This window comes from Cherax quadricarinatus, chromosome 40, assembly GCF_038502225.1.
Source record: "Cherax quadricarinatus isolate ZL_2023a chromosome 40, ASM3850222v1, whole genome shotgun sequence".
NCBI classification, from domain to species: domain Eukaryota; kingdom Metazoa; phylum Arthropoda; class Malacostraca; order Decapoda; family Parastacidae; genus Cherax; species Cherax quadricarinatus.
Window position 1 is genome coordinate 3,948,567 of NC_091331.1, and position 27,188 is coordinate 3,975,754.

The 27,188-nt window shown below is 43.3% G+C and overlaps 1 protein-coding gene across 1 annotated transcript in view; it reads right to left on the minus strand.

The window, feature by feature from the left end:
- LOC128687360 (homeobox protein Nkx-2.4-like) overlaps positions 1–17,475 on the minus strand; it is a 27,821-nt gene extending 10,346 nt beyond the window's left edge. The window contains exons 1-2 of the mRNA XM_053774777.2: positions 16,221–17,475; positions 10,894–11,373 (exon numbers count right to left, since the gene is read on the minus strand). Of these exons, the coding sequence (XP_053630752.2) occupies positions 10,894–11,373; positions 16,221–16,500 (760 nt within the window). The 5' untranslated portion in view covers positions 16,501–17,475. The remainder of the gene's footprint in view (positions 1–10,893; positions 11,374–16,220) is intronic.
- Between the last annotated feature and the right edge of the window lie 9,713 nt (positions 17,476–27,188).

The following is a 27,188-nucleotide window of genomic DNA, read 5'->3' on the forward strand; positions in this document are numbered from 1 at the left end:
CTCCTAATAGATGTTCACCTACTTGTACTCACCTAGTTGTTCTCCTAATAGGTGTTCACCTACTTGTACTCACCTAGTTGTTCTCCTAATAGGTGTTCACCTACTTGTACTCACCTAGTTGTTCTCCTAGGTGTTCACCTACTTGTACTCACCTAGATGCATTTTCCTAATTATATTCACCTTGTACTCATCTACACTCCCCAAGTTGTTTTTCTCCTAATTGTAGCCGAGAGAATAGTCTCAGCTCCTGACTTCATTTCTTAAATGCGTACCACAATTCCCACTAATTTCTTCCCTAATGGGCCCTGTCGTGCTTGTCCTTCAAACTGTGTATGGTGTAAGCTTCCATCACACCCTGTTTAGCCATTTCTTGAACACCCAGAAGCTGTGTATGAGTGTACACGTGTGTGTATGTGCGTGTGGGTGTGCGTGTGCGTGTGCGTGCGTGTGTGTGTGTGTGTGTGTGTGTGTGTGTGTGTGTGTGTGTGTGTGTGTGTGTGTGTGTGTGTGTGTGTGTGTGTGTGTGTGTGTGTGTGTGTGTGTGTGTGTGTGTGTGTGTGTGTGTGTGTGTGTGTGTGTATGTGTGTGTGTGTGTGTGTTTACAGGAGCAAAACTATGCTCCTTGTGTACCTTCAGTAATTATTTCTTCGTATTTCTCGGCATTCTAAACAAATTCCAATTGTTGTAACACGTTGATCTTAATTCATTCCATTATTCCATTTTGCCAGCCGAGGACTGAACTCCAGGCAAAACCAAAGAGAACCTCGTGTGTGTTCACCCAAATATGCTGTCACCTGTGAGCACATCTTTACACGTATGCACGTGTATACATCTTCCCCTTATCATCTCGACTTGTATTAACTGTAACTTGACTCAAGAAATCGTAATGACACGATTGCAAATCGTGCATTATTTGCAATCGTGTCATTACGATTTCTTGAGTCATGTTGACGGCAGTGAAGGGACTTGAGCTAGAGTTCGTCACGGCCACGCTAGCTGGAGATTCGTCTGTAAAAACTTGCATTTGTGGTCACAGAGGTGCCTGTGCTAACTTTCCTATGGTGTAGAAATATACCTAGTTGGATGAATCTTATTGTGGCTAGTTGGTCTAGTGGCTAACGCGACGGGCTGGAGTTTTGAGACTCTATGACCGCGGGTTCAATCCCGGCCGGGGGTATGGTTTATTAACTGTAACATCAGCTCCAGGACACATGTACAACCAATGTGACATTTTATTGCGGCAACGTTTCGCTCTTCAGGAGTTTTCTCAAGCTGTTACAAAGAATGCAAAGACACAGAGGGCATATACAGGAGCTATGTGAGGTGGAAGAGTACACCTATTGGCCAACCTCTAAAGCTGTCGTAGTTGAATAATCCTCAATGCAATGCTTGGCAACATCCTCATCAACCTACTGAGGACTCCCGGCTCAGGCTGACAGACTGCGTTATTCTATGCATGTGAAACATCCTGATGATGTAGCAAGGCAGGGAAGAGCTGGGCAAGGGAGGCTTTTGTTCCCAAAACATAACTGGCATGTGGAGCAGCAGCATACTGTTGACATACCTGAGTTTTATTAAGGAAATGCTTGAAAGTGTGAGTGACGCTAAATACGGGTAATGTAAGAGCCAGTCATCTTAATTAAAGTCAATGTTTTTCCCTTTCATTTTCTTTCTTTCTTACTTTTTTTACTCCTCCTCATTCTTCTCTTTTCTCTTCTTCCCTTTTCTTTTGTTCATTTTTATATTCTTCTTCAAGATACGTACGTTATTCTCATTCGTTCCCACTCTTTCCAAATCAAGCAAATCAACCTGCATTCTTGTGTTGTTGTTGTATTTAAGGGCTATGAGAAGCTGAGCCGTGTGAGGGGGGGATATAGGAGGTCTGGTGGCATCCGTGGCGCCACAACTGTCTCCTCTGGTCGATCCGCCCCGCGTTCGTGGATTCGAATCTTGACAAACGACTGTTTATATCAGTTCAGTCATCCGTTTCCTGATCCGCTATCCCTGGCATTCCTGCCTCTCTAATTATCATTTGCGTCTTCCGTCTCTTGGCTACATTGCAGTTTTTTGTTTATTCTCTTTCGATTAGTTTATGAGTTTTGGTATATATATGTCGTGCCGAAAAGGTAAAACTAGTCAATTAGCAAGAACTCATTTAAAATTAAGTCCTTTCTAAAATTATCTCTTATACGTTTAAAGATATATTTTTCATTTATGTTAATGTAAAAATTAATAATTTTGTACCAAAAGAACATTAGAAAACTTACCTAACCTTATTATAACAAGCGCAATTTAATTTAGCCTAATCCAACTAAATATATTTTAGATAAGTTTACGGTAATTTAATAATAAACAGACACAATGAAATATAGTTTTTCGTTAGGCTCAGAATGATTTTTGCGAAATTACTGCATACACAAATTTTTACGTGTATGTATATGTGTGTGTGTGTGTGTGTGTGTGTGTGTGTGTGTGTGTGTGTGTGTGTGTGTGTGTATGTGTGTGTGTGTGTGTGTGTGTGTGCGCGCTCACTCGCGCGGTTGTTTTAATGGTGTTAATAAGGTCCTTCTGCTTGTTATACTTGAAATAATGTATTAATTTTATGAGAGAAAGAGAAACGGACAAATACTTTCACATACGGAAAAAAAAGCAAAGCATTCCTCAGGGCCCTGAACATGGGATTTTCGAAATCAACATTCAACACATACGTAAGATTCATCCTCGAGTTTGCAGCACCAGTATGTAGCCTACACATAACCAATAAACATTTACTATATATGTATACGATTATACACTTAAGAATATATGTATAAGAATATACGTATATGCATCACGAGTATGCTTGCCTACAAGAGGCAAAACCCACGAGAGAAACAGATCAAGATGAGATATGATCACTACATACAAAATACTCGGGGGAACTGTTAAGGTAGACGGTGATAAACTAGGACGAACGGACATGTGAGTGGACACTAGCGGACACACGAGCGGACACGTGAGTGGACACTAGCGGACACACGAGCGGACACACACAAACAAAGATTTAAGGTACATCATGGTACCGTGAGTTACCATGACGTGAGGGGTTATGACATTTTATTGTGAAGACGTTTCGCTCACTGTAATTAAATTATCCATAACGTAGTTGTCTTATATATTTTATTGATACACGCTAACAGTGCATTACCAGTGTTTTACATGAAGATGGAGCAACCCGACCACCGGAGCACTGATCACCGGAGCACTGATCACCGGAGCACCGACCACCGGAGCACCGACCACCGGAGCAACGACCACCGGAGCACCGACCACCGGAGCACTGACCACCGGAGCACCGACCACCGGAGCACCGACCACCGGAGCACGGAGCACCGGAGCACCGACCACCGGAGCACTGACCACCGGAGCACCGACCACCGGAGCACCGACCACCGGAGCACTGACCACCGGAGCACCGACCACCGGAGCACCGACCACCGGAGCACTGACCACCGGAGCACCGACCACCGGAGCAACGACCACCGGAGCACTGATCACCGGAGCACCGACCACCGGAGCACTGACCACCGGAGCAACGACCACCGGAGCACCGACCACCGGAGCACTGACCACCGGAGCACCGACCACCGGAGCAACGACCACCGGAGCACCGACCACCGGAGCACCGACCACCGGAGCACTGACCACCGGAGCACCGACCACCGGAGCAACGACCACCGGAGCACTGACCACCGGAGCACCGACCACCGGAGCAACGACCACCGGAGCACTGACCACCGGAGCACCGACCACCGGAGCACTGACCACCGGAGCACCGACCACCGGAGCACCTACAACCGGAGCACCGACCACCGGAGCACTGACCACCGGAGCACCGACCACCGGAGCACCGACCACCGTAGCACTGACCACCGGAGCACTGACCACCGGAGCACCGACCACCGGAGCACCGACAACCGGAGCACCGACCACCGGAGCATCCCTCACCTTCTGCGAGAGTTATCAGGTTGTCGTGGAGGGGCATAAAAGGGGGAGGTGGAGCGTGAGATCAAGGAACCAATATTTACCTGTCACCCACCGTCTATATAAGCTCCTGTCCTCCCCTCCCTTCCTTACTCCTTCCCTTTTTTTTCTCCCCGTTGTGGACAGGAAGTCTATTACTTGCGCTGAATTTCTTCATATACAGATCTAGACATATTATTAAGGAAAAGAGAACACGAAAAATTCTAAACGTGCATCATAAATTTTCTGGTAACAGAAAAAGAAAAGTTAAGTTTTGAAATGACATACAGAAATGCTCTGCTATTAACTCATTTCAGGGATTAATTTCTAGGCTTGTTGTGTATACATATGCTCTTGCGCATCCGCCTATCAACTAGATAAAAAGCGCACGCTAAACTAGCCGCTACCATTCACAGAATGGATTAATGGTGCTCAATAAACTAGTTCTTGGAGCCATAATGGATTTGAGAACGAGAGAAGGGATACCAAACTGATCATGAGCTACGCAAGTCAGTCAGTGTGTGTTCATGGTGACGTACTCATTTAAGAGGCACTCTACTTATTTTACCTCTTTTTTTTTATCTTAAGTGCGTCGTCGAAGATGGAACACTCATTAATGAGGAACTTTTATTTCAGCTATTTCGATTAATTGACTTCATGAGAGAGAAACTAGCGCTTTTATCTTTCCTTTTCTCTTGTTGATAAAGCGGTCTTTATCCAAGAAATTGATACTATTCTCTCTATCTTCTGATGAATATTGATTTCTTTATTCCCCATGGCTACCGTAAGTCATGGAAATGGTATAAAATACCGACATACAATAGCTGCCTGAAGAAGTCTACTGTGTAGGCGAAACATTTTAACAATAAAGACACCCAACTGTTGCACATGTCTTAATCATAAACTAATAGTAATTCTCTCATCTCAAAAACATGAGTGAGAATATCATAATTTCAGTATATTTTAACACGCCAGTCCGGTATGCATCAGAAAAATCTTTAAGCTGATTCTATTTTTTTTTTTACTCTGGCACGTGAAGAACTCAAAATGTGAATTTCACACACGAAACACTGTTGTCTTACACGATCACATTAGGGTAAAACATGGAACCATTCCGTAATTATGTCACTATTTCAGTCTCGTCACCTCAAGTCGTCATGCCTTGGGAGACGATGTGTTGGATCTTGAAATTATGCCACTCACTGTCTCTAATCAACCCAAGTCGTCGTGTCGTGGAAGATGACCGGTTAATCTCGAGGTTATGCTCTATTGTCTCGCTCTCCGCCTCAGGAGTCGTGTCACTGATGAAGCCGACTGGGTGAATCTGAAGATCATTTGAAACAAGTGGCACTTAAACAGTGATGACAGTGCTTGAGGCACTCAGGCTGTCTCGACAGAAGTGCCGCGCACTGACACCCTTGACAAGGCCTGGAAAGTCTAAATTAAAAAAAAATATTTGCTGGATCACGTTTTTGCCTCGTGAAGGTGGAGAGTAAGCTCATTACTCCTTGGAATTCCCTTTAAAGCACTCATTATCTTTCCTTGTCATATTTCTCTTCGAGTTCGTCTTCAAGAGTTCTTAAACTTTATTTTTCTCGTAATCAGTCATAATGTTTCTCCAAACCTGATGGTGGTATGTTGTTTGTCGGAAGAAATGTAAAAAATCTTCATGAAGCAGGGAACACTCACATAATTAACTGCTCCAAGAAGTTTGCTACCATTTAGCCGAAGTCTTTCTCTGGCTTTCTGGTTCACCCAGTAAAAATATAAAGCATAAAATATCCCATTCCAAAATGTAATACCGAAGTTTCTCCACACAAGTTAAAAACAGGGATGCCTCCCCTCGCTGTAAGAGAGTTACAAAATCAAATATTTTCTTAGCTCCTCTACTTGCTGGTTGACCAACTGTCGTTCCTGATGTTAATATGAGATATTATTTTTTCATTATCACATATATTTTTGTTATTATCCCATTCATGAGGGTAGCCCTGCTTTTAGAAAATTATATCTGTTCCCTTGGAAGAATGCTTTTATTTTGACTACTGATACAACAAAAGCCTCTTCCTTGCACCCTACGTCAAGTTCTTTCAATGGATGATTAATTGTATGAGAGCATGGAGGCTGGATCACTGTGTCGACACACCTAGCACGTGAACACCAACAGAAGAGATGATTGTGGAGTCATTGTTCAACTGAGCTTCGGATTAAATGGTGCCGAGAACACGCCCTAGGACGTGGTGAGAACACGCCCTAGGGCTGCTGAGGACACCCCCTAGGGCGTACCGAGAACACCCCCTAGGGCGTGCTGAGAACCCCCCCTAGGGCGTGCTGAGAACACCCTCTAGGTCATGGTGAGTTCCGGAAGGATACGGAGGGATAGAGGACGCTTCAATGCACGAGGAAGAGAAGAGGTCTCTCCTTTTTCTTTACGAGAGATGAGGAGATAGCTGTCTCTCTCTCTCTCTCTCTCTCTCTCTCTCTCTCATACATACATGGTAGAAAGGAGATGAGAAGGGAGAAAGGGGAAAATGGAAAGGAAGAGAGGGTCAATTTGCCTCCGTCAACGTTTGTTTAGACAGCGGCTCGCTAAATAAACCCCCCCCCCAATCACCACACCCCCAACCACCACACCCCCAACCACCACAACCCAACCACCACACCCCAACCACCACACCCCTAACCACCACACCCCAACCACCAGACCCCCCCAACCACCAGACCCCCAACCACCACACCCCAACCACCACACCCCAAACCACCACACTCCCAACCACCACACCCCAACCACTACACCCCCAACCACCACACCCCCCACCACCACAACCACAACCACCACACCCCCAACCACCACACCCCAACCACCAGACCCCCAACCACCAGACCCCCAACCACCAGACCCCAACCACCACACCCCAACCACTACACCCCAACCACCACACCCCCAACCACCACAACCCCATCCACCACACCCCAACCACCACACCCCAAACCACCACACCCCAACCACCACATCCCCAACCACCACACCCCCAACCACCACACCTCAACCACCACACCCCAACCACCACACCCCCAACCACCAGACCCCCGACCACCAGACCCCAACCACCACACCACAACCACCACACCCCCAACCACCACAACCCAACCACCACACCCCAACCACCACACCCCAATCACCACACACCCAACCACCACATCCCAACCACCACACCCCCAACCACCACACCCCAATCACCACACACCCAACCACCACACCCCCAACCACAATATTCCAATCACTACACCCCCAACCACCACACTCCCAACCACCACACCCCATAACCACCACACCCTCCATCCACCACACGCTCCAACCACCACACCCCAACCACCCCACCCCCACCCCCCCACCCCCCACCCCCACACCTCAACCACCACACCCCCAACCACCAGACCCCCGACCACCAGACCCCAACCACCACACCACAACCACCACACCCCCAACCACCACATCCCAACCACCACACCCCGAACCACCACACCCCAATCACCACACACCCAACCACCACACCCCAACCACAATATTCCAATCACTACACCCCAACCACCACACGCCCAACCACCACACCCCATAACCACCACACCCTCCATCCACCACACCCCAACCACCATACCCCAACCACCACACCCCCAACCACCACACCGTCAACCACCACACCTCCAACCACCACACCCCCATGCACCACACCCCCAACCACCACACCGCCAACCACCACACCCCCAATCACCACACCGCCAACCACCACACCCCAACCACCATACCCCAGCCACCACACCCCCAACCACCACACCGCCAACCACCACACCCCCAACCACCACACCCCGAACCACCACACCCCCATGCACCACACCCCATGCACCACACCCAAACCACTACACTCCAACCTCTACACCCTCAACCACCACTCCTCAGCCACACATCCAACCACACCCCATGCACCACACATCCAACCACACCCCATGCACCACACCCCAACCACCACATCTCCAATCCCCACACACCCCAACCACCACACCTCAACCACCACACCCCAACCACCACACCTAACCACCACACCCCAACCACCAAGTCCCCAACCACCACACTTCCAACCACCAATCCCCCAACAACCACACCCCAACCATCACACCCTAACAACCACACCCCCAACTCCCACACCCCAACCACCACACCCCCAATCACCACCACACCGCTAACCCCCACACCCCAACCACTACACCCCATGCACCACACCCCCAACAACCACTAAACGAACTGACCACACCCCCACCTTACTCATTCCCCTCAACCCCTCCTCACTCAATACACGTAACACCAACCTCTCCCCTCTCCCTCTGCTCGGTAGCAACCATCCCCTCCCATACCCCTCTCTCCCTCCCCTCCCACCCTTCACTCCAACCCTCCTCTCCTGTTCCCAGATTGTGCAATATTTTCCCAAAGCGGATGTACTGTAATACGACTTGCAGATATAGCAGCCTGCATCTATTACGATCTACCGTTATAGCAGACTACCTATTATGAACTCCGGTTATATTAGACTGTCTATTATGCTCTACAGTTATAACTATCTATTATGAATCATTTATATTAGACTATTATCATATATTATCTACTGGAGGTTACCTGGAGGTTATTCCGGGGATCAACGCCCCCGCGGCCCGGTCCACGACCAGGCCTCCCGATGGATCAGGGCCTGATCAACTAGGCTGTTACTGCTGGCCGCACGCAGTCCGACGTACGAGCCACAGCCCGGCTGATCCGGCACTGACTTTAGGTATCTGTCCAGCTCTCTCTTGAAGGCAGCCAGGGGTTTATTGGCAATTCCCCTAATGCTTGATGGGAGGCTGTTGAACAGTTTTGGGCCCCGGACACTTATGGTGTTTTCTCTTAGTGTACCAATGGCGCCCCTACTTTTTATTGGCGGCATTTTGCATCGCCTGCCCAGTCTTTTACTTTCGTAGGGAGTGATTTCTGTGTGCAGATTTGGGACCATTCCTTCCAAGATTTTCCAAGTGTAGATTATGATATATCTCTCCCTCCTGCGTTCCAACGAGTACAAGTCAAGTGCTTCCAAGCGTTCCCAGTAGTTAAGGTGCTTGACAGAACTTATACGTGCAGTAAAGGATCTCTGTACACTCTCTAGATCTGCGATTTCACCTGCTTTGTATGGAGATGTTAATGTACAGCAGTATTCCAGCCTAGAGAGAACAAGTGATTTGAAAAGGATCATCATGGGCTTGGCATCTCTCGTTTTGAAAGTTCTCATTATCCATCCTATCATTTTCTTTGCACGTGCGATCGTGGCACTGTTGTGATCCTTGAAAGTGAGATCCTCAGACATTACTACTCCCAGGTCCCTTACATTATTTTTCCGCTCTATTGTATGGCCGGAGTCAGTAGTATACTCTGTTCTAGTTATTATCTCCTCCAGTTTTCCATAACGGAGTAGTTGGAATTTGTCCTCATTGAACATCATATTGTTTACCGTTGCCCACTGGAAAACTTTGTTTATATCTTCTTGGAGGTTAACCGCGTCCTCAGCAGATGACAGCCTCATGCAGATCCTAGAATCATCCGCAAAGGATGATACGGTGCTGTGGTGTATATACAACCACAATGACTAGGTTTTGGTTCTCGATCTTTATTGATAGAACTTCAACTACCTCATTTGTGGTGTTCAGCAACTCCGTGCAGATAAGGGACTCTTTGACATACAGGCCAACCCCCCCTTGTTGCCTGTTTTTTCTGTCGCATCTAAAAAGGTTGTAACCACTTATCCATATTTCACTGTCAAAGTGATCTTTTGTGTGAGTCTCTGTGAAGGCTGCAAACATTGCATTAGACTCCACTAGAAGTCCACTGATAAAAGATATTTTGTTGTTGGTGGATGGCTTAAGGCCCTGTATATTAGCAAATATGAACGAGGTTGTATTCTGTGTTTGTTGGGGGGATTTTGTTATTGGCATCAGTAGTTGTAATAATTCTGGAGGGCCATGGGTGGCCACTGGCTGCACCTCCAGTCCAACAAGGCTCCAAGGTGGTGGACTATTTTTATTTCCTTCCATTTTCTTTTTTCGTTTCCTGCCACTAAAAAATCACCTGGAGTTGGGTTGTCGTAGCTACTATTGTTTGTCCTGTGGGGTCTGTGCCTCCTGGTCCCTTTTAGATGGTATGCAGGGCATTCGATGTTGTAACACTGCTTCTGGAGGACCGAGGAGTGGCACATTTTTGGATTGAAGAAAAATAATTGTATATGACCCGAAGATATGTAAGAGAATCTACATTGTGATTTATGTATGAAAGAAATTATTTTAAATCGAGGGTCTTACAAAAGTCGTGAGACGTAAGTGACAGCCAAGACTGCCTGTTATAACACTCTCTTTTGGTATACAATAGCTGTCAATTATATATATATATATATATATATATATATATATATATATATATATATATATATATATATATATATATATATATATATATATATATACATATACATACATATATATATATATATATATATATATATATATATATATATATATATATATATATATATATATATATATATATATATATATATATATATATATATATATATATATATATATATATTTTATTATTATTATCACACTGGCCGATTCCCACCAAGGCAGGGTGGCCCGAAAAAGAAAAACTTTCACCATCATTCACTCCATCACTGTCTTGCCAGAAGGGTGCTTTACACTACAGTTTTTAAACTGCAACATTAACACGAAAGAGAGAAAGGAAGAGCTTTCTTCTAAAGATATATTATTTGTATGAAAATCAGTAAAAAAAAAGAGCTTCATGCTTGTGAAATCACTCACTTTTGTCAAGGTCGTCCTTGGGGCCTGAGAGGGAGGTGAGGTGGGCCTCGGGGAAGGGGGGGCAGAGGGAGCTGAGCTGTTGTACGTGGGGGGACGTCAGAGGGGGGTGGAGCGACGCGCCTCCCGCCAAAGAGCTGTTGGAGGAGGAGGTATTGGAGGAGGAGATGGAAGTCGAGGGCGAACCACCAACACCAACAAGACCTCCTCCACTTCCTCCACTTCCGACTGGAATTGTACTGTCTCCTCCTCCACCTCCACCACCCCCTCCTTCACCTCCTCCTCCACCACCTCCTCCTCCTCCTCCTCCTCCTCCTCCTCCACTCTCAATATATGCCGTCTCTTCCTTCAGGTAATCTTCGTCCTTGACGTACTTGACGTAGCTATCCTTGTATTTGAAGTACTCCTCGTCCTTGTACTTGTCATAGTCGTCCTTGAGTCCGCTTTCCTCCTTCACCACTACAGAGTCTCCCATCATGTACTCTGAAACAAGCAGACAGACAGACATGAAACTCAGTGGCGTCACAGAGGAACTCACAAAGTCAAACACATAAATGATAATTTTTTTTAAATTAGATCGTCATTTAGTTAGTTAATTAATCAGGTAGGTAGTTAGTCAATAAGATACACAAATAGCCCGCACTACTATTACGACTACCACTCCATTACTATTATTGCTACTACCACTACTCTTGCCTTTTTATCTCTTGTCACTAAAACTACTCCCCTTACTTTCTTCTACTAGTTTCACTACTTCTACTACCAGTATTACCACTAACAATATTTCTCTTTCTGCCGTCCCTGTTCCCCTCGCCATATATATATATATATATATATATATATATATATATATATATATATATATATATATATATATATATATATATATATATATATATATATATATATATATATATATATATATATATATATATATATATATATATATATATATATATATATATATATATATATATATATATATATATATATATATATATATATATATATATGTCATGAATAATTTTGAAATTTTAACTTGAATAATAAAATATTTTTACATGAGTAGAGTTGAAGAATTTAGATGCAAACAGAAGTGTAAAGTATATGGAAACTCATAATTCCCGTTGTTGAGCTTCTCAGTAGGAACCCAAGATGCAACAGGCATTTCCCTGTCTGGATCGCCATACTGAAGCACTGGAAAGAGAAAAGTTGCAACCCTCGGGGTCTCGGGCGGTTTCGATGAACCTGTAATGCAGCTCTCTGAGAAAAGCTCTGACACGCTTTCCCTATGGGCCAAGGATCTTTGATCCTTTAAGGACGATGTGGTACTGAAGGCCATGCTCTTGTACTTGTTAAGCTTGTATTTTCCCTGTAATCAGCAGCACCGGCCTGCTGTCCAGCACTCATTAGGATGTAGGTGTCGGCCAGGGTAGATGCTAAATATAGTTGTACACCAACAGTCTACTGTTCCTCCAGAAGTATAATGTGACCTATCAGGGTGGCTGGTGGGTGTATCCTGGATGTTGGGTAGTGAAAAACCAGGGTTGACTTTACTGTGTCTAACATGCCAACTTTTGAGACCTGAACCATTCATACCATGCAGACCATACTTGTCGACTACTACTTTGCTGCAAATACACCTGTGCTCAGTGTGAATAAGTGCACCAAGGCGCCAAGCCACTGCAGTATGATGGGTCTGCTGGTCCAGGATTGTCCCGGTCACAGAGATGGGAACTGTTAATAGAAAGGCGCAAAAGTGATTAGCACTCACAGCTACAAGGCTAGTTTTCTCATCTGCAAAGTTTGCACTCAATAGCATAGCTACAGTAGCCTTTTCCACGATGGGGTTGTCCCAACTGGACTGATTGTAAGCCGAAGTTCCAGCTATTCTCGTTATCTGTGCTGAAAGATTAACCCACATGCTGGTGCCACTGGTGAGGGTCATCTACCCCTGCTGGACTGCATATATGTTCTCGTAGAATTCCCTTCACCAGTTCGCTGGATTCATTGGAGGAGGATAAGAAATTTGGCAAGGCAATCAGAGAAGCTGTACGTATGCCCAGTCCACTTAATCTGATTGGAAGTGTCTTGCTCCTACTGCCATTCATTCGGGAAAAAGCTTAGGACTTCTTCTAGCATGGACTTTAGGAGGTCGCCGTACTGTTCCAGTCTGGGGCTAATTAAGGCTGGAGAGAATCGTAAAACATAAGTAAGGTTATGATGGGACAGGCACCTGGTGAGGGGATAGAAGCCATCCGGGCCGTCAGTGTCGCTAATTTCCACCCGCTTGAGGCCAAAGATTTATTTTTCCAAAAATCTCACCAATGGCATTAGAAACAGGTGGGGCACCAAGGAGAGTTTAGTAAGTGAGAATAACGACTCTGACTCCTTGCTGGACAACTTGATACATTTGGTGGTGCGTTAACAGTAGATCACTAATTAACATTTCGAAAGTTTTAAGAGAAACATGTATTCTCTCTTCTTCTTCTTTAATAATTCTCAGGTCATCTAGAATTGATTCTGTGGTAAACGCTAGTTTGCCATCGTCCAAAAACCAGATAGTGACTTCGCTGCTAAGGTCCTCGAAGAGTCAAACAAGGACAGACTAATCAGAGAAGAGCAAAGGGAGATAGAAAAACTAGCTAGGAAAGAAAAGGACTATAGAAAAAAGAGCAAAAGAAAAGAGAGAGTGAAAGAGAGAGAGAGAGAGAGAGAGAGAGAGAGAGAGAGAGAGAGAGAGAGAGAGAGAGAGAGAGAGAGAGAGAGAGACAGACAGACAGACAGACAGAGACAGAGAGAAAGAGATACCTTCTTGGTGGCCAAGCAGAAGAGGAGAGAGGCGAGAAGGTCTCCGCTACACACCTTCACGTAAGTTTACTTTATGCTTTCCAAAGTGAAGTTCCGAGTTACTGTTGCAACGGAGTATAAACAGATAAACTGGAGGAAAATTATCATGAACATTTCTGGGTACAACATCCATATTGACTGAATTAAAGGCATTTTCGAACCACAGTTTGATCGGAGACTTCTGGCACGTGAGGTTTGTGATGTATACTCGTGCAGTACGTGCAGCTCATGTTGCAAGCACTGCAGCATAGCAAATGAAGAATCTAGGTAGACACCCAGCTCCCTCACTGGTCCCTTATACCCAGCTCCCTCACTGATCCCATTCACCCTGCTCCCTTACTGATCCCATACACCCAACTCCCTCACTGGTCACAGAACTGGTCCCATACACCCAGCTTCCGCACTGGTCCCATACACCCAGCTCCCTCACTGATCCCAAACACCCACCTCCCTCACTGATCCCACAGGCTGCAACCTAACAGTACCACAACAATCAGATAAATCAAAATCTTCAATATGTAGTTCGCTGAGATTTCTCTAAACAATCAAAATCTCTCATTTACCTTCATTTACCTTCATTTACCTTCATTTACCTTCATTTACCTTCATTTACCTTCATTTACCTTCTATTTTCTATTTCTCGCTCAAGTCCGAATCACCAGCTAAAGCAAACTAAAGCAGAGTTTCGCATTTCCCGCATTACGCACAAATTCAGAACATGGATGCAGACTTGTGTATAGATAACGTAAAACAATACTAAAAAAAATAATTATTATTAACCTTACTGGCCCGTAGGGGCGTTGACTCCTGGAACACCCTTCAGGTAGGTAGGTAGGTAGGTAGGTAGGTAGGTAGGTAGGTAGGTAGGTAGGTAGGTAGGTAGGCAGATAGGTAGGTAGGGAGGTAGGTAGGTAGGTAGGTAGGAAGGTAGGAAGGTAGGTAGGTAGGTAGGGAGGGAGGTAGGTAGGAAGGTAGGTAGGTAGGTAGGTAGGTAGGTAGAAAGGTAGATAGACTCCATGGGTATCCAAACAGTAAGGGTAAGCCACTAACACAAACAATAAACAATACCGGTCCAATAACACAGACTCGAGGAACGCCACAGGGCAGAGGACAAATGATTCAGACGCACAGTCACTTCTGCTACCACCTGATGTGACTCGCTATAAACATGCGCTTTCAGAAACGCCGATGCAACGAAAATTACGTTGCTCATCACCAGTTCCAAGGCAGAGGGACTGACTACCTCGTCTTTTGTATATAGTTCTACAGTTTTCACATAATGTCCTTGAATTGTACCGAAAAAGCCATGGGATGGCGATGCGTTTACGAAGACACCCAGGTGTTGCACATGTGTCTAATTCTTAACTTTGACTCTCACAAAGAAGGATTAAAGTATATTTTCAGAATACTGTAATTTACCCTGAGAAACATACACCTCACGGTGCACATCCTGCGTAATTTACTACTACTACTACCACTACTACTACTACTACTACTACTACTAATAATAATAATAATAATAATAATAATAACTGTCATTTATAAATTGACGTCTTAAAGACGTCAATTTATAAATGACTGAAAAGAACTCCTTATAATTACAGTGTTCAGCTATATAATAGTAATTGCTATTATTATTATTATTATTATTATTATTATTATTCTTATTATTCTTATTATTATTATTATTGTTGTTGTTGCTTTATTATTTATGTTTCTTAAAGTAAAAATCCCCTCAAGGGAGGTCCCATGACACCGGGGAGCTCTTGATCCAAGGAATTGAGACTGATCTTCCTTTTCTGGAATCGAAGCTGACTGCTTCCCATTTCCCACCTCCCAGGCACTGTAGAATTCCTACAGGTTTAGCGCTCCTCCATGATTGTATTGATATTATAACAATGTCTGCAATAACAATATATTTTTTATGTTTTTATTATAATTATTATTATTATTATTATTATTATTTTGTGTATAATATGTTTATCATAATTTAATTCATATTTTACTGCTGTAAATAATAATTTTTAATGGTAATAATAAATGTATAATAATAATAATAATAATAATAATAATAATAATAATAATAATAATAATAATAATAATAATAATAATAATAATAATAATAGTTATAATAATAATAATAGTAATAATAATAATAATAATAATAATAATAATAATAATAATAATAATAATAATAATAATAATAATAATAGTAATAATAATAATAATAATAATAATAATAATAATAACAATAATAATAATAATAATAATAATAATAATATAACTTTGCTTAAGGTGGCCAACGCCTTCTTATTAACAGACGAGTATGACATAATGGCAGACTGGCAGACAGACAAATAGACAGGTAGACAACCAGGTAAAAATACTGACAGGGTAGACAGCTAGGAAAAGAAACAGGCAGATAGACAGACAGACAATCATGCAAGTAGACAGATACAGACAGAAATTTAGGTCCTTACCATGTTGTTGGTGTGGGGGAAAAGCGTCCATGATGTCTGCGGGACCCACGTCGCCCATGGCCGTGGGTTCGCCCATGTGGGTGGCGTCAGCCATACCCGGGTCGTGAAGGTGGGCGTCGGGCAGGTGCGGGTCATCCCAGAAGGGCGGTACCCACACCGAGGGATCCACGCCTACGGTGCCGCCCTCAAGGTACTCTCTCCCGCTGCTGAGATACCCGCCCATCACGCCCATCACGCCCATACCGCCCGCCGTGGGTGGCATGCCTCCAGACATCATCATGGTGTGTAGGCGGGGGGGCGTACGACCCCGACGAGCGTCGTGGAAGTGTGGGCGGTAATTGTCGTTGTAGTTATGGTCGTAGTCGTACCGCCGTCGGGAAGGGAGTACCCACAGTTGGGCCAGACTAGCGGTACCAAACGGTACTAGCAACCAAAATAAAAAAAAAAAATATTTTAACCTAAGGAACACAAGTCACAGTACCGATCGCTGGAACAGTTCGCGGCTCATTCACCAATTGGAGACTGTCAGTTCGAGAATCAAGTGTCTTTCGGAACGTGTAAATCGCTGAAGCGATTTCTCAAACGGATGTTTTCAACGTCTGTCGGTGTAAAACAGTAGATGAGTAATTTTTATTGAGTTGACATCCAGCGTGATGAGGCGCGTATCACCGAAGTCAAGGCGGAAACTTCCGTAAGTGTATGGAAGCAGGAGTTTGCAGGTAATGAGTATCCTTGTGTTTGTGTGGGAACTGCAGACGTCACTCCCAGGATTCCCTCTCCCCTCCCCCTCCCCTCTCTCTCTCCCTCTCTCTATCCCTCTCTCTCTCTCTCACTCAAGTGAGAAATCAAGAGGCGAGCAGGAGGGCCTCTACAAATAGCAGTAATGTATCACTGGCGTTTAGTCATGATTGAAGGGAGACATGCGACCTAGGAGGAGGTGGTGGTGGTGGTGGTGGTGGTGGTAGTGCGATGCAAACACTCTCGAGAGGTCGCTCTTCAAACTCTTCAAGTCCTACTTCAGTCTGGCTGGACTCTTGAGGAGCTGACACACTCGTCACTGCAAGGACTCACAACACGCGCCACTCAGTGTGTACTTTGTCGCAGACTCAAGACTCACTGGCTGGTAGCGCTCTCCCTCACTAATATAACACTTCACTGGGGTCCGGCGAGGGGGTTTTAGCGGAGCTGGGTAACTGGTTGCGTCCCGAGGGGTAATGTGGAGGTGAGGGGAGAGGCAGCCAAGCCTTGAGGTGCCAGGGGACGTGGGCGGCGCCACACATCAAGTGGGAGGAGCCGGGGCGCTGATGGGCGGCTTCTAGGGGGTCCTCTGACTTTTGTTCGCTCTGGGGGGCGGAGTCTAGCCCCCAGGGGGGCGGAGTCTGGCCATGAGGACCCTGATACAATTTTTTTATGTTTTGAGTTCGAGAAGGACATATGGGAGTCTGTTTGCAGTTAAGAATTTCCTGGACTGATTGTCATTATCAGTCACTTAGGAAATGTTCAACATTTTTATGAAGCTCACAGTGAGAGGACTTATATTAGTGTCTGTCTTAAACATACACACAAGCAGGTAGGCACACACATATACACAGATCGACACCATGCCCAGCCCTTCTAGGGTAGGGTAGGTGCCTAAGCCCGACCTTGCAGCTCACAAGACTGTCATTCTCATTAGCCCCCTTGGGGCGGGGATGGCAGACCAGAGAGGCCTAGTTTGTGGCTAGGCCTGGGGACACTTGGTCCCAAAGATGAGGAGGTACTTGTGCCTCCTCCCATGGGAGACTTATGTCTCAGACACTCCCAAGACGGGGAGACAAGGCCGGGCCACCACTTGGAAAAGGCCCGGGCCGGGAGAATACCGGCGAATATTTAATAATAATGCGGGGCCAGGAGCTTGGAATCGACCCCTGCAACCTCAACTAGGTGAGTACACACACACACACACACACACACACACACACACACACAGGAACCATACATAGCCTTAAGACGGGGTATGATAAAGCTCATGGAGCAGAGAGAGAGAGGACCTAGTAGCGTTCAGTGAAGAGGCTGGGCCAGGAGCTATGAATCGACCTCTGCAAACACATATAGGTGAGTACACACACACACACACACACACTATCTGCCTGAAGAAAAAAGAGCTACACTGACTGAGTATATCTCAATGAAGAAAAGAAAAAGGAATGTTATTTAATGAGAGCAGAAACTGACTACCTGTTGACAGTTCCAGGGATCATCACCCCTCGGACACTGGGTATCTAAACTTTATAAACATTTCGGCAACAAAGTGTTAGATAAACACAAGTGATGTCATGGTAATTGCTAAATATCTTTATAGATTAGCGAAGGAAATTATCGCAGTTCTTTGCTGATGATGCATTATTTTTGGGAAAGTTGGCGAGGCTGCAAAAACTGACACAGAAGTTAGAGAATTTGTGAAGAAGAAGAATACTGAAAACTAGAGCAGAAAATAGCAAGGTGTTAAGAGACACTGAGGACTAACTAATGGAGGCGAGACATGGAAGATGAAGTACAGGGGAAGCGAACAGTTTAAATACTTGGGAATGAAAGTGTAGGCAGATGGGTTTATCAGAGACATGATAAATAAAAAAAAAAAAGGTGAAGAAACTATAAGAGCAGAAAAGTTGATGAAACTGTGGAAAATAAGAGGATTGACAGTGGGTAAAAAAAACCGATGGAACATATCAACGAATAATGTTGCCGGAGCTTCTGTGTAAATGTGACATGAATTGTAAAGGTTTCTGTACGAAGGAGGCTGGAGGCAGCGCCATGTCCAGGAACAGTGTGTGGTGCATATATCGGAGGATATGAAGCACAGAAATTAGAAAATAGAGTAGACACGAAAGAAATAATTCATAGAGCGAACGAAGGATCGGTAAGAGAGTTTGGCCATGAAGAACAAATAGAGGAAGTTGCCTGTGAGGATGAAAAAATCTTGAGTAGATGGTAGATGGAAGGACACTCCGTGGAAGGGTATGAAGTGTGTATGTTGTGGAGTCAGTTTCAACAGTTATGGGCTTGAACACCCAGTAGGCGTGTGTGTGTGTATGTGTTTGCGTGTGTGTGTGTGTGTGTGTGTGTGTGTGTGTGTGTGTGTGTGTGTGTGTGTGTGTGTGTGTGTGTCACAGCGGAGTAGAGACATTTCTCTTTTTATCTGATGTCCAGTTGAATGTGATTGGATTCAGGAGACCCTGTTATCCAGAAATGAGTTTTAGGGATGGGAATTACTGTGCTGTACCCGAGGAAGCCATGTTGGATGTTGTGATGCTGTATCATTGAATCTTGATGTCAATGATCTTCTAGGATGATTGATGCTCATTACATTTTCACCGATATACTAAAAACTGGGGAACATTAATTCTAAATAGATCTGGTGAAAGATTAGTGAGGCTGGTTGGATTTTTTTTATTTTACATTATGAAAAACCCACATGCCAAAATATTCAGTAATCAGTTAGAGTGAAGGAAGAAAACAACCATCTACAGTGGATTTTTATTTGTTAGAAAGTATAAAAAACTTCAAATTAAAGTTATTTATTCTATTCTATTCTATTCTATTCAAGATTGATGGACTGACCACATCGACTCAAGGTTGAGGGACTGATTACCTCATTCTACTCCTGTTCTTCAAGATTCTCCTTTGTATGGACTGATGAAGCCACTGTGTGGCGAAACGTTTCCTCAATAAAGATACCCAAGAGTTGCACATGTGTCTAATTTATCAAAGTTATTTATACCCAGTTAGAGAAAAAGGATATATACAGCAATACTAAAACAACACCAGCAACGAGATATGGTTAGAACGAAGAAATTAAAAAATACCAATATAATAGACTGGAAAAATAGAAGAGAAAATTACTTAGATATATATGACTCGGGTAATGAACCGACATGGTGTAAATAACATAGATGGGAAAATCGTAGGATGTATATATTTATATCCATATATCTGTCAATGAAATATATACATATATAATGCCGAATGGGTAAAACTTGAGATTTTGTCTTAAATAGCAACGTTCATCTTGGCTAATAACGTAAGCGAAAATTTGTGTATGTAATAATCTCGCAAAAAATATTTTTAACCTAACGAAAAAAATATATTTCATTGTGTTTGTTTATTATTAAATTATTGTAAACTTATCTACAATATATTTAGTTGGATTAGGCTAAATTAAATTGAGCTTGTTATAAGGTTAGGTAAGTTTTCTAAGGTTCTTTTGGTACAAAAATATTAATTTTTACATTAACATAAATGAAAAAAATATGTCTTTAATCGTATAAGAGAAAATTTTACATATGATTTAATTTTAAATGAGTTCGAGATACAAAAAGTATTAAATTTACATTCATCCTTTTTATTTAAAAAATAATGTATTTCTGGGCGAAACGTTGTCTTTATAAAAGTCTGATCAGTCCCTGATCCACCAGACCTGGTCATGGACCGGACCGCGGGGGCGTTGATCCCCGGAATTTCCTCCACGTAAACTCCAAGTAGGTCGTTCCCGGGGTCAACGCCCCCCGCGCCGCGGCCCGGTCCTCCACCATTCCTCGCGGTAAATCAAAGCCTGATCAACCAGGCTGTTACTGCCGGCCGCACGCAATCCAGCGTCCGGCCACAGCCCGGTTGATCGGAGATAAATGAAAAGCAAAATCTCATGTGATAGCCGTGGTTTTTATTCCAGTTCTTAATCAGCGTTTTTATTTTCAGAAGCCGCCTTCTACACCCGCACTCAAGGGTGAAAATTATTTTTTTCAGGGTTATTAACCTGGAGGATTAACCTTTGAAGGGTTAATAATCCTGGGTCAACCCCTCCCTTCCCCCCCCCCCGAAGGAAAGCCAAGCAATGGGTACTCTCTTCCCCAGGATGCCACCCACAACAGTCACGTAACTGTTGTGGGTGTCACTACTATTACTGTTAGTGTTAGTTGTAGCAATAGTAGTAGTAGTAATAATGGTAGTAGTAGTAGTAGTAATAGTAGCAGTACTAGTAGTAGTAGTAATACTAGTAGTAGTAGTAGTAGTAGTAGTAGTAGTAGTGGTAATAGTAGTAGTAGTAGTAATAATAGTAGTAGTAGTAGTAGTAGTAATAGTAGTAGTAGTAGTAATAATAGTAGTAGTAGTAGTAGTGGTAATAGTAGTAGTAGTAGTAGTAATAATAGTAGTAGTAGTAGTAGTAGTAGTAGTAGTAGTAATAGTAGTAGTAGTAGTAATAATAGTAGTAGTAGTAATATTAGTAGTAGTAGTAGTAATAATAATAATAATAATAATAATAATAATAATAGTAGTAGTAATAGTAGTAGTAGTAGTAATAATAGTAGTAGTAGTAGTAGTAGTAGTAGTAGTAGTAATAGTATTAGAAGTAATAGTAGTAGAAATAGTAAAAATATTGGTAGTAGTAGTAGTAACAATAATAGTAATAATAATAATAGCAGTAGTAATAATAATAATTGTAGTAGTAGTAGTTGCTGTTGTAGTCACGGGGAAGCACTAAATCCGCATGGGTCATGTAGTGCCTAAGGAATGGAGGGGTAACTAAGGCTTGATCCGAAGAGAGAGAGGGCAGCTCCAATTCTTCAGATCAAGAGCCCCTCGCCAGCATCAAGGCACCTCCCTCGAGGGGTGACCTTTAATGGATAAACGGGCTGGAGACGTCTGGCAGAGGAGCGTCACAAGAACGTACAGAGCAACACGTTCTCAACGTACAAGAGACGGACGGGTAGCATGCCACCCACCCGACCGCCCACCCGCCCACAAATCTAAACTGCCCATAAGGCCGAGAATAAAGATATAAACAGCCGCCCATATAAATCTGCAGGTGGCTTGGGGGCTAAAATGTTTGACATTTAGCGTTAATGTGCCTTGCCACCAGCCGCCACCGTCCGAACACGACCAAGCCGTCGCCGCCGCCTCTATCCTAGCTGCTAGCATCACCTCACTAGGGTATTCTTAGCGCCTCGTTTGAACATATTAATTTCACGGTGCTTTTTAATAGCGTTATAACAATTTTAGTTTTTTTTTTTGTTTTCAAGTGGGCTTGAAAAACAAAAACAAATGCGAGTTGAGTCGTCCGAAACCGCGGGCGAGGTAATGGCTTGGCCCAGGCGAGCTGGTTAATGCAGCCGCTTGATAAGGTGTACTCCCTACCTCCCTGATCTATGGTGTGAATTCTGCCAGATAAACGGTTGACATCTATAATTCGCTCACTGTCCGGCCTCTCCGAGGCTCTGAAAAATCATACAACTGCAATCTTGAAAAGTTGTAAAAGGAAGGTTGCGATTGGCTGGCTGGCAGGAGGGGGGCGGGGACACTTTACTAAGAGAGCTGTGATTGGCCAGCATCGAGGCGAACACGTGCTCGGCTGAACAATAGAAACAAGACACTAACAACTGATGTTTGTTATTGTCTGTTCGTTGGTTCTTTATTTATAATTATTTAAATAAAAGGTTATATAAATTAATTTAGATAAGCCATAGACAGAGAAATTACAATACATATATGTAATTTGTATTTAAAACTAAGACTGCATATTACATGTACAATGCACGAGAGTACCGTGCACGGAAATGCAGTGCACGAAAGTACAGTGCACGGGAGTACAGTGCACGGGAGTACAGTGCACGGGGGTACTGTGCACGGGAGTACAATGCACGGGAGTACAGTGCACGGGGCTACAGTGCACGGGGGTACAGTGCACGGGAGTACAATGCACGGGAGTACAGTGCACGGGAGTACAGTGCACGGGGGTACAGTGCACGGGAGTACAATGCACGGGAGTACAGTGCACGGGGCTACAGTGCACGGGGATACAGTGCACGGGAGTACAATGCACGGGAGTACAGTGCACGGGAGTACAGTGAACGGGGGTACAGTGCACGGGAGTACAATGCACGGGAGTACAGTGCACGGGGGTACAGTGTATGGGAGTACAGTGCACGGGAGTACAATGCACGGGAGTACAGTTCACAGGAGTACAGTTCACAGGAGTACAGTGCACGGCGAAAACAGTGGAAAACATTAAGGTTCACACCGAGGCTATCAGCTAAGAAGTAATATCTACTACGTATATTAAGGAGTCTCGTTTGGTTTTTAGATGTTTCACGCAAGGATAGTAAAGCAGAAGGCTCTCTCCATATCTTCCACGTCCTCAGTCCACTGCCTGCATTAGGTTGAGGGAGAAAATGTACCATACCATACTGAAGAAAAGAGACAGAATGCACTTTGCAGAAGACAGAGAAGTGGTTGGAAGGCGTGGGCTATACACTACCACAGCTCTTCCTAGTGTATCCATTCGTCGTGCTCAAGTGCTGCTCCCACAGAGCTGTGTACACCAGTGGTTCTACGTATAATAATATTAATGATAATAATAATAATAACAACAACAACAACAACAACAACAACAATAATAATAATAATAATAATAATAATAATAATAATAATAATAATAATAATAATAATAATAATAATTATTATTTTTATAAGTACATGTACAACGTATACAGACCAAAGTTAACATCAGTGACATACTATATAGAAAGCCCCTGGTTATGCAGAGTATTTCGGGAAAATTAGGTCACTTTTGTCCCAAGGATGAGACCCACACCAGTCGACTAACACCCAGGTACCTATTTTACTGCTAGGTGAACATGGACAGATACTGTGGCGCAGGCAGATACCCTCCGCAAATACGACTTCTCCAACCAACACTACCTCTACTCTATCACTACTATAGTTTAACACGAGTGGTTCATTAATGTTCGACTCGATGCATTTACTGAACAAACATTAGGGGATCTCTTGTTTTCAGTTTGTCTCAGCACTACATGTAATTGAATCCTACGCTTGGAATGTACCTGTTCAGCTGGCACATTCCACTCGTGAAGGAATGCAGTTATTTCACCAGCGAGCGTCTTCCATTCTGCTATAATTCTGTATCAAAAAAAAAAAAAGAATAATGTCCCACGGTAGTGTTGCATCTCTTGCCTCGAAGTTTCGTTGCATTCTTTCGTGTTACTGACTCATTTAGCACCTCAAATAGTTCTTCTTGTTTGAATGCGTCAGAGCCATTCAGTGTCTCCAAGGTTTGAATGAGATCTACTCGTGGTGTTTGTCTCCCATGAGACAGATGGAAAAATAAGAGCAATACTCTGACACGTTATTTTATTGAATATTTCGACTCTTCAAAGCGTTTCGAGCATTTTCTGATATACTCCAGTTTTTAGCTAAAATACGTATATTAACACACTTTAAATTGCAACTGCTGCTACAAAGGCATTTTGTGAAAATTTTTGTCAAATCAAATCAGTAAGGTTAAGTCAGTAAGGTTAAATAAGAGCATAAGAACATAAGAAAGGAGGATCACTGCAGCAGGCCTGTTGGCCCATACTAGGCAGGTCCTTTACAATCCATCCCACTAACAAAACATTTGCCCAACCTAATTTTCAATGGTATCCAAGGAAGACACTAACAATATTCCAGTAATTAATTTTTATAATGGGCTAGAAGAAGATAAATTATGTAACATCACAGTCACTAGTGAAATGGTTGTGAAGCAGATAGACAGACTGAAGCAAAATAAGTCGCCGGGTCCTGATGAGGTTTTTTCAAGGGTTCTTAAGGAATGCAAAATGGAACTCTGTGAACCATTAACTAATATTTTTAATTTATCTCTTCAAACAGGTGTAGTGTCTGATATGTGGAAGATGGCTAATGTAATTCCTATTTTTAAAACAGGGGACAAGTCGTTACCGTCAAATTACCGCCCAATAAGCCTGACCTCAATTGTAGGCAAATTACTAGAGTCAATTATAGCTGAGATTATAAGAAGCCATCTCGATAAGCATAGCTTGATTAATGATACTCAGCATGGATTCACAAGAGGCCGATCTTGTCTACCTAATTTATTAACTTTCTTCAGTAAAGCTTTTGAGGCTGTTGACCACGATAAAGAATTTGATATTATTTACTTAGATTTTAGTAAGGCTTTTGATAGAGTTCCGCACCATAGACTGTTAAAGAAAGTGGCAGCTCATGGCATTGGGGGAAAAGTGCTCTCGTGGATCGAGTCATGGCTCGCTGACAGGAAGCAGAGAGTGTCCATAAATGGGGTTAAATCCGAGTGGGGATCTGTAACAAGTGGCGATCCACAGGGATCAGTCTTGGGCCCGTTGTTGTTTATAATATTTATCAATGATCTTGATGAGGGAATTACTAGTGATATGAGCAAATTCGCCGATGACACAAAGATAGGAAGGATAATTGATTCAAACGTAGATGTTATGGAACTTCAGGAAGATTTAAACAAACTCTATTCTTGGTCAGAAAAGTGGCAGATGCAGTTCAATGTAGATAAATGCAAGGTTCTGAAGCTTGGGAGTGCCCATAACCCTAGTACTTATAAGTTAAATGATGTAAAACTTAGCCATACAGATTGCGAAAAGGACTTGGGGGTTATGGTGAGCAGCAACCTTAAACCAAGACAGCAATGCCTAAGCGTACGTAATAAGGCAAATAGATTACTGGGATTTATATCAAGAAGCGTAAGCAACAGAAGTCCAGAGGTCATACTGCAGCTTTATACATCATTAGTAAGGCCTCACCTAGATTATGCAGCTCAGTTCTGGTCTCCATATTACAGAATGGACATAAATTCGTTAGAAAACATTCAGCGTAGGATGACTAAATTAATACATAGCATTAGAAATCTTCCTTATGAAGAAAGATTGAAGACTCTTAAGTTACATTCACTTGTTAGACGAAGAATGAAGGGAGACCTGATCGAAGTGTATAAGTGGAAGATAGGTATTAATAAAGGGGATATTAATAAGGTCTTGAGGATGTCTCTCCAAGAGAGAACCCGCAGTAATGGATTTAAATTAGATAAGTTTAGATTTAGAAAGGACATAGGAAAGTATTGGTTTGGAAATAGGGTAGTTGATGAGTGGAACAGTCTACCTAGTTGGGTTATTGAGGCTGGGACTTTGGGTAGTTTCAAATTTAGGTTGGATAAGTACATGAGTGGGAGGGGTTGGATTTGAGTGGGACTTTCACATCAGAGCTTATTTCTTGGGTGGCATTGAAAATTGGGTTGGGCAAATGTTTCGTTAGTGGGATGAATTGTAAAGGACCTGCCTAGTATGGGCCAACAGGCCTGCTGCAGTGTTCCTCCTTTCTTATGTTCTAATGTTCTTATAACTCTATCCACTCTGATAATTCTATCTACCTAAAGTCCTAGCCTCAATAACCCAACTAGGTACACTGTTCCACTCATCAACTACCCTATTGTAAAGTAAAAGGACACAAGTGCAACTAATGTGACATTTATTGTGGCAACGTTTCGCTCTCCAGGAGCTTTATCAAGCCTGATAAAGCTCCTGGAGAGCGAAACGTTGCCACAATAAATGTCACATTAGTTGCACTTGTGTCCTTTTACTTTACATATTGTCGGTAATTCTACCAACTTTATTACAACTACCCTATTTCCAAACCAATACTTTCCTACATCCTTTCTAAATCTAAACTTGTCTAATTTAAATCCATTACTACAGGTTCTCTCTTGGAGAGACGTCCTCAAGACCTTATTAATATCCCCTTTATTAACATCCATCTTCCACTTATACACTTCGATCATGTATCCCTCATTCTTCGTCTAACAAGTGAATGTAATTTAAGAATCTTCATTCTTTGTTCATAAGGAAGATATCTAATGCTATGTATTAAATCAGTAAGGTTAAGTCAGTAAAGTTAAGTCAGTAAGGTAAAGTCAGTAAGGTTAACTTGAAACAAATACATAATTTTTTCAGAGAGGAAAAAAAACCGATGTCATGCATGTTACCTGGAGTGGCTACCGGGGGTCAGCGTCCCAGCGGCCCGGTCCCAGGCCAGAGTGGCTTCCGAGGGTCAGCGCCCCAGCGGCCCGGTCCCAGGCCAGAGTGGCTTCCGAGG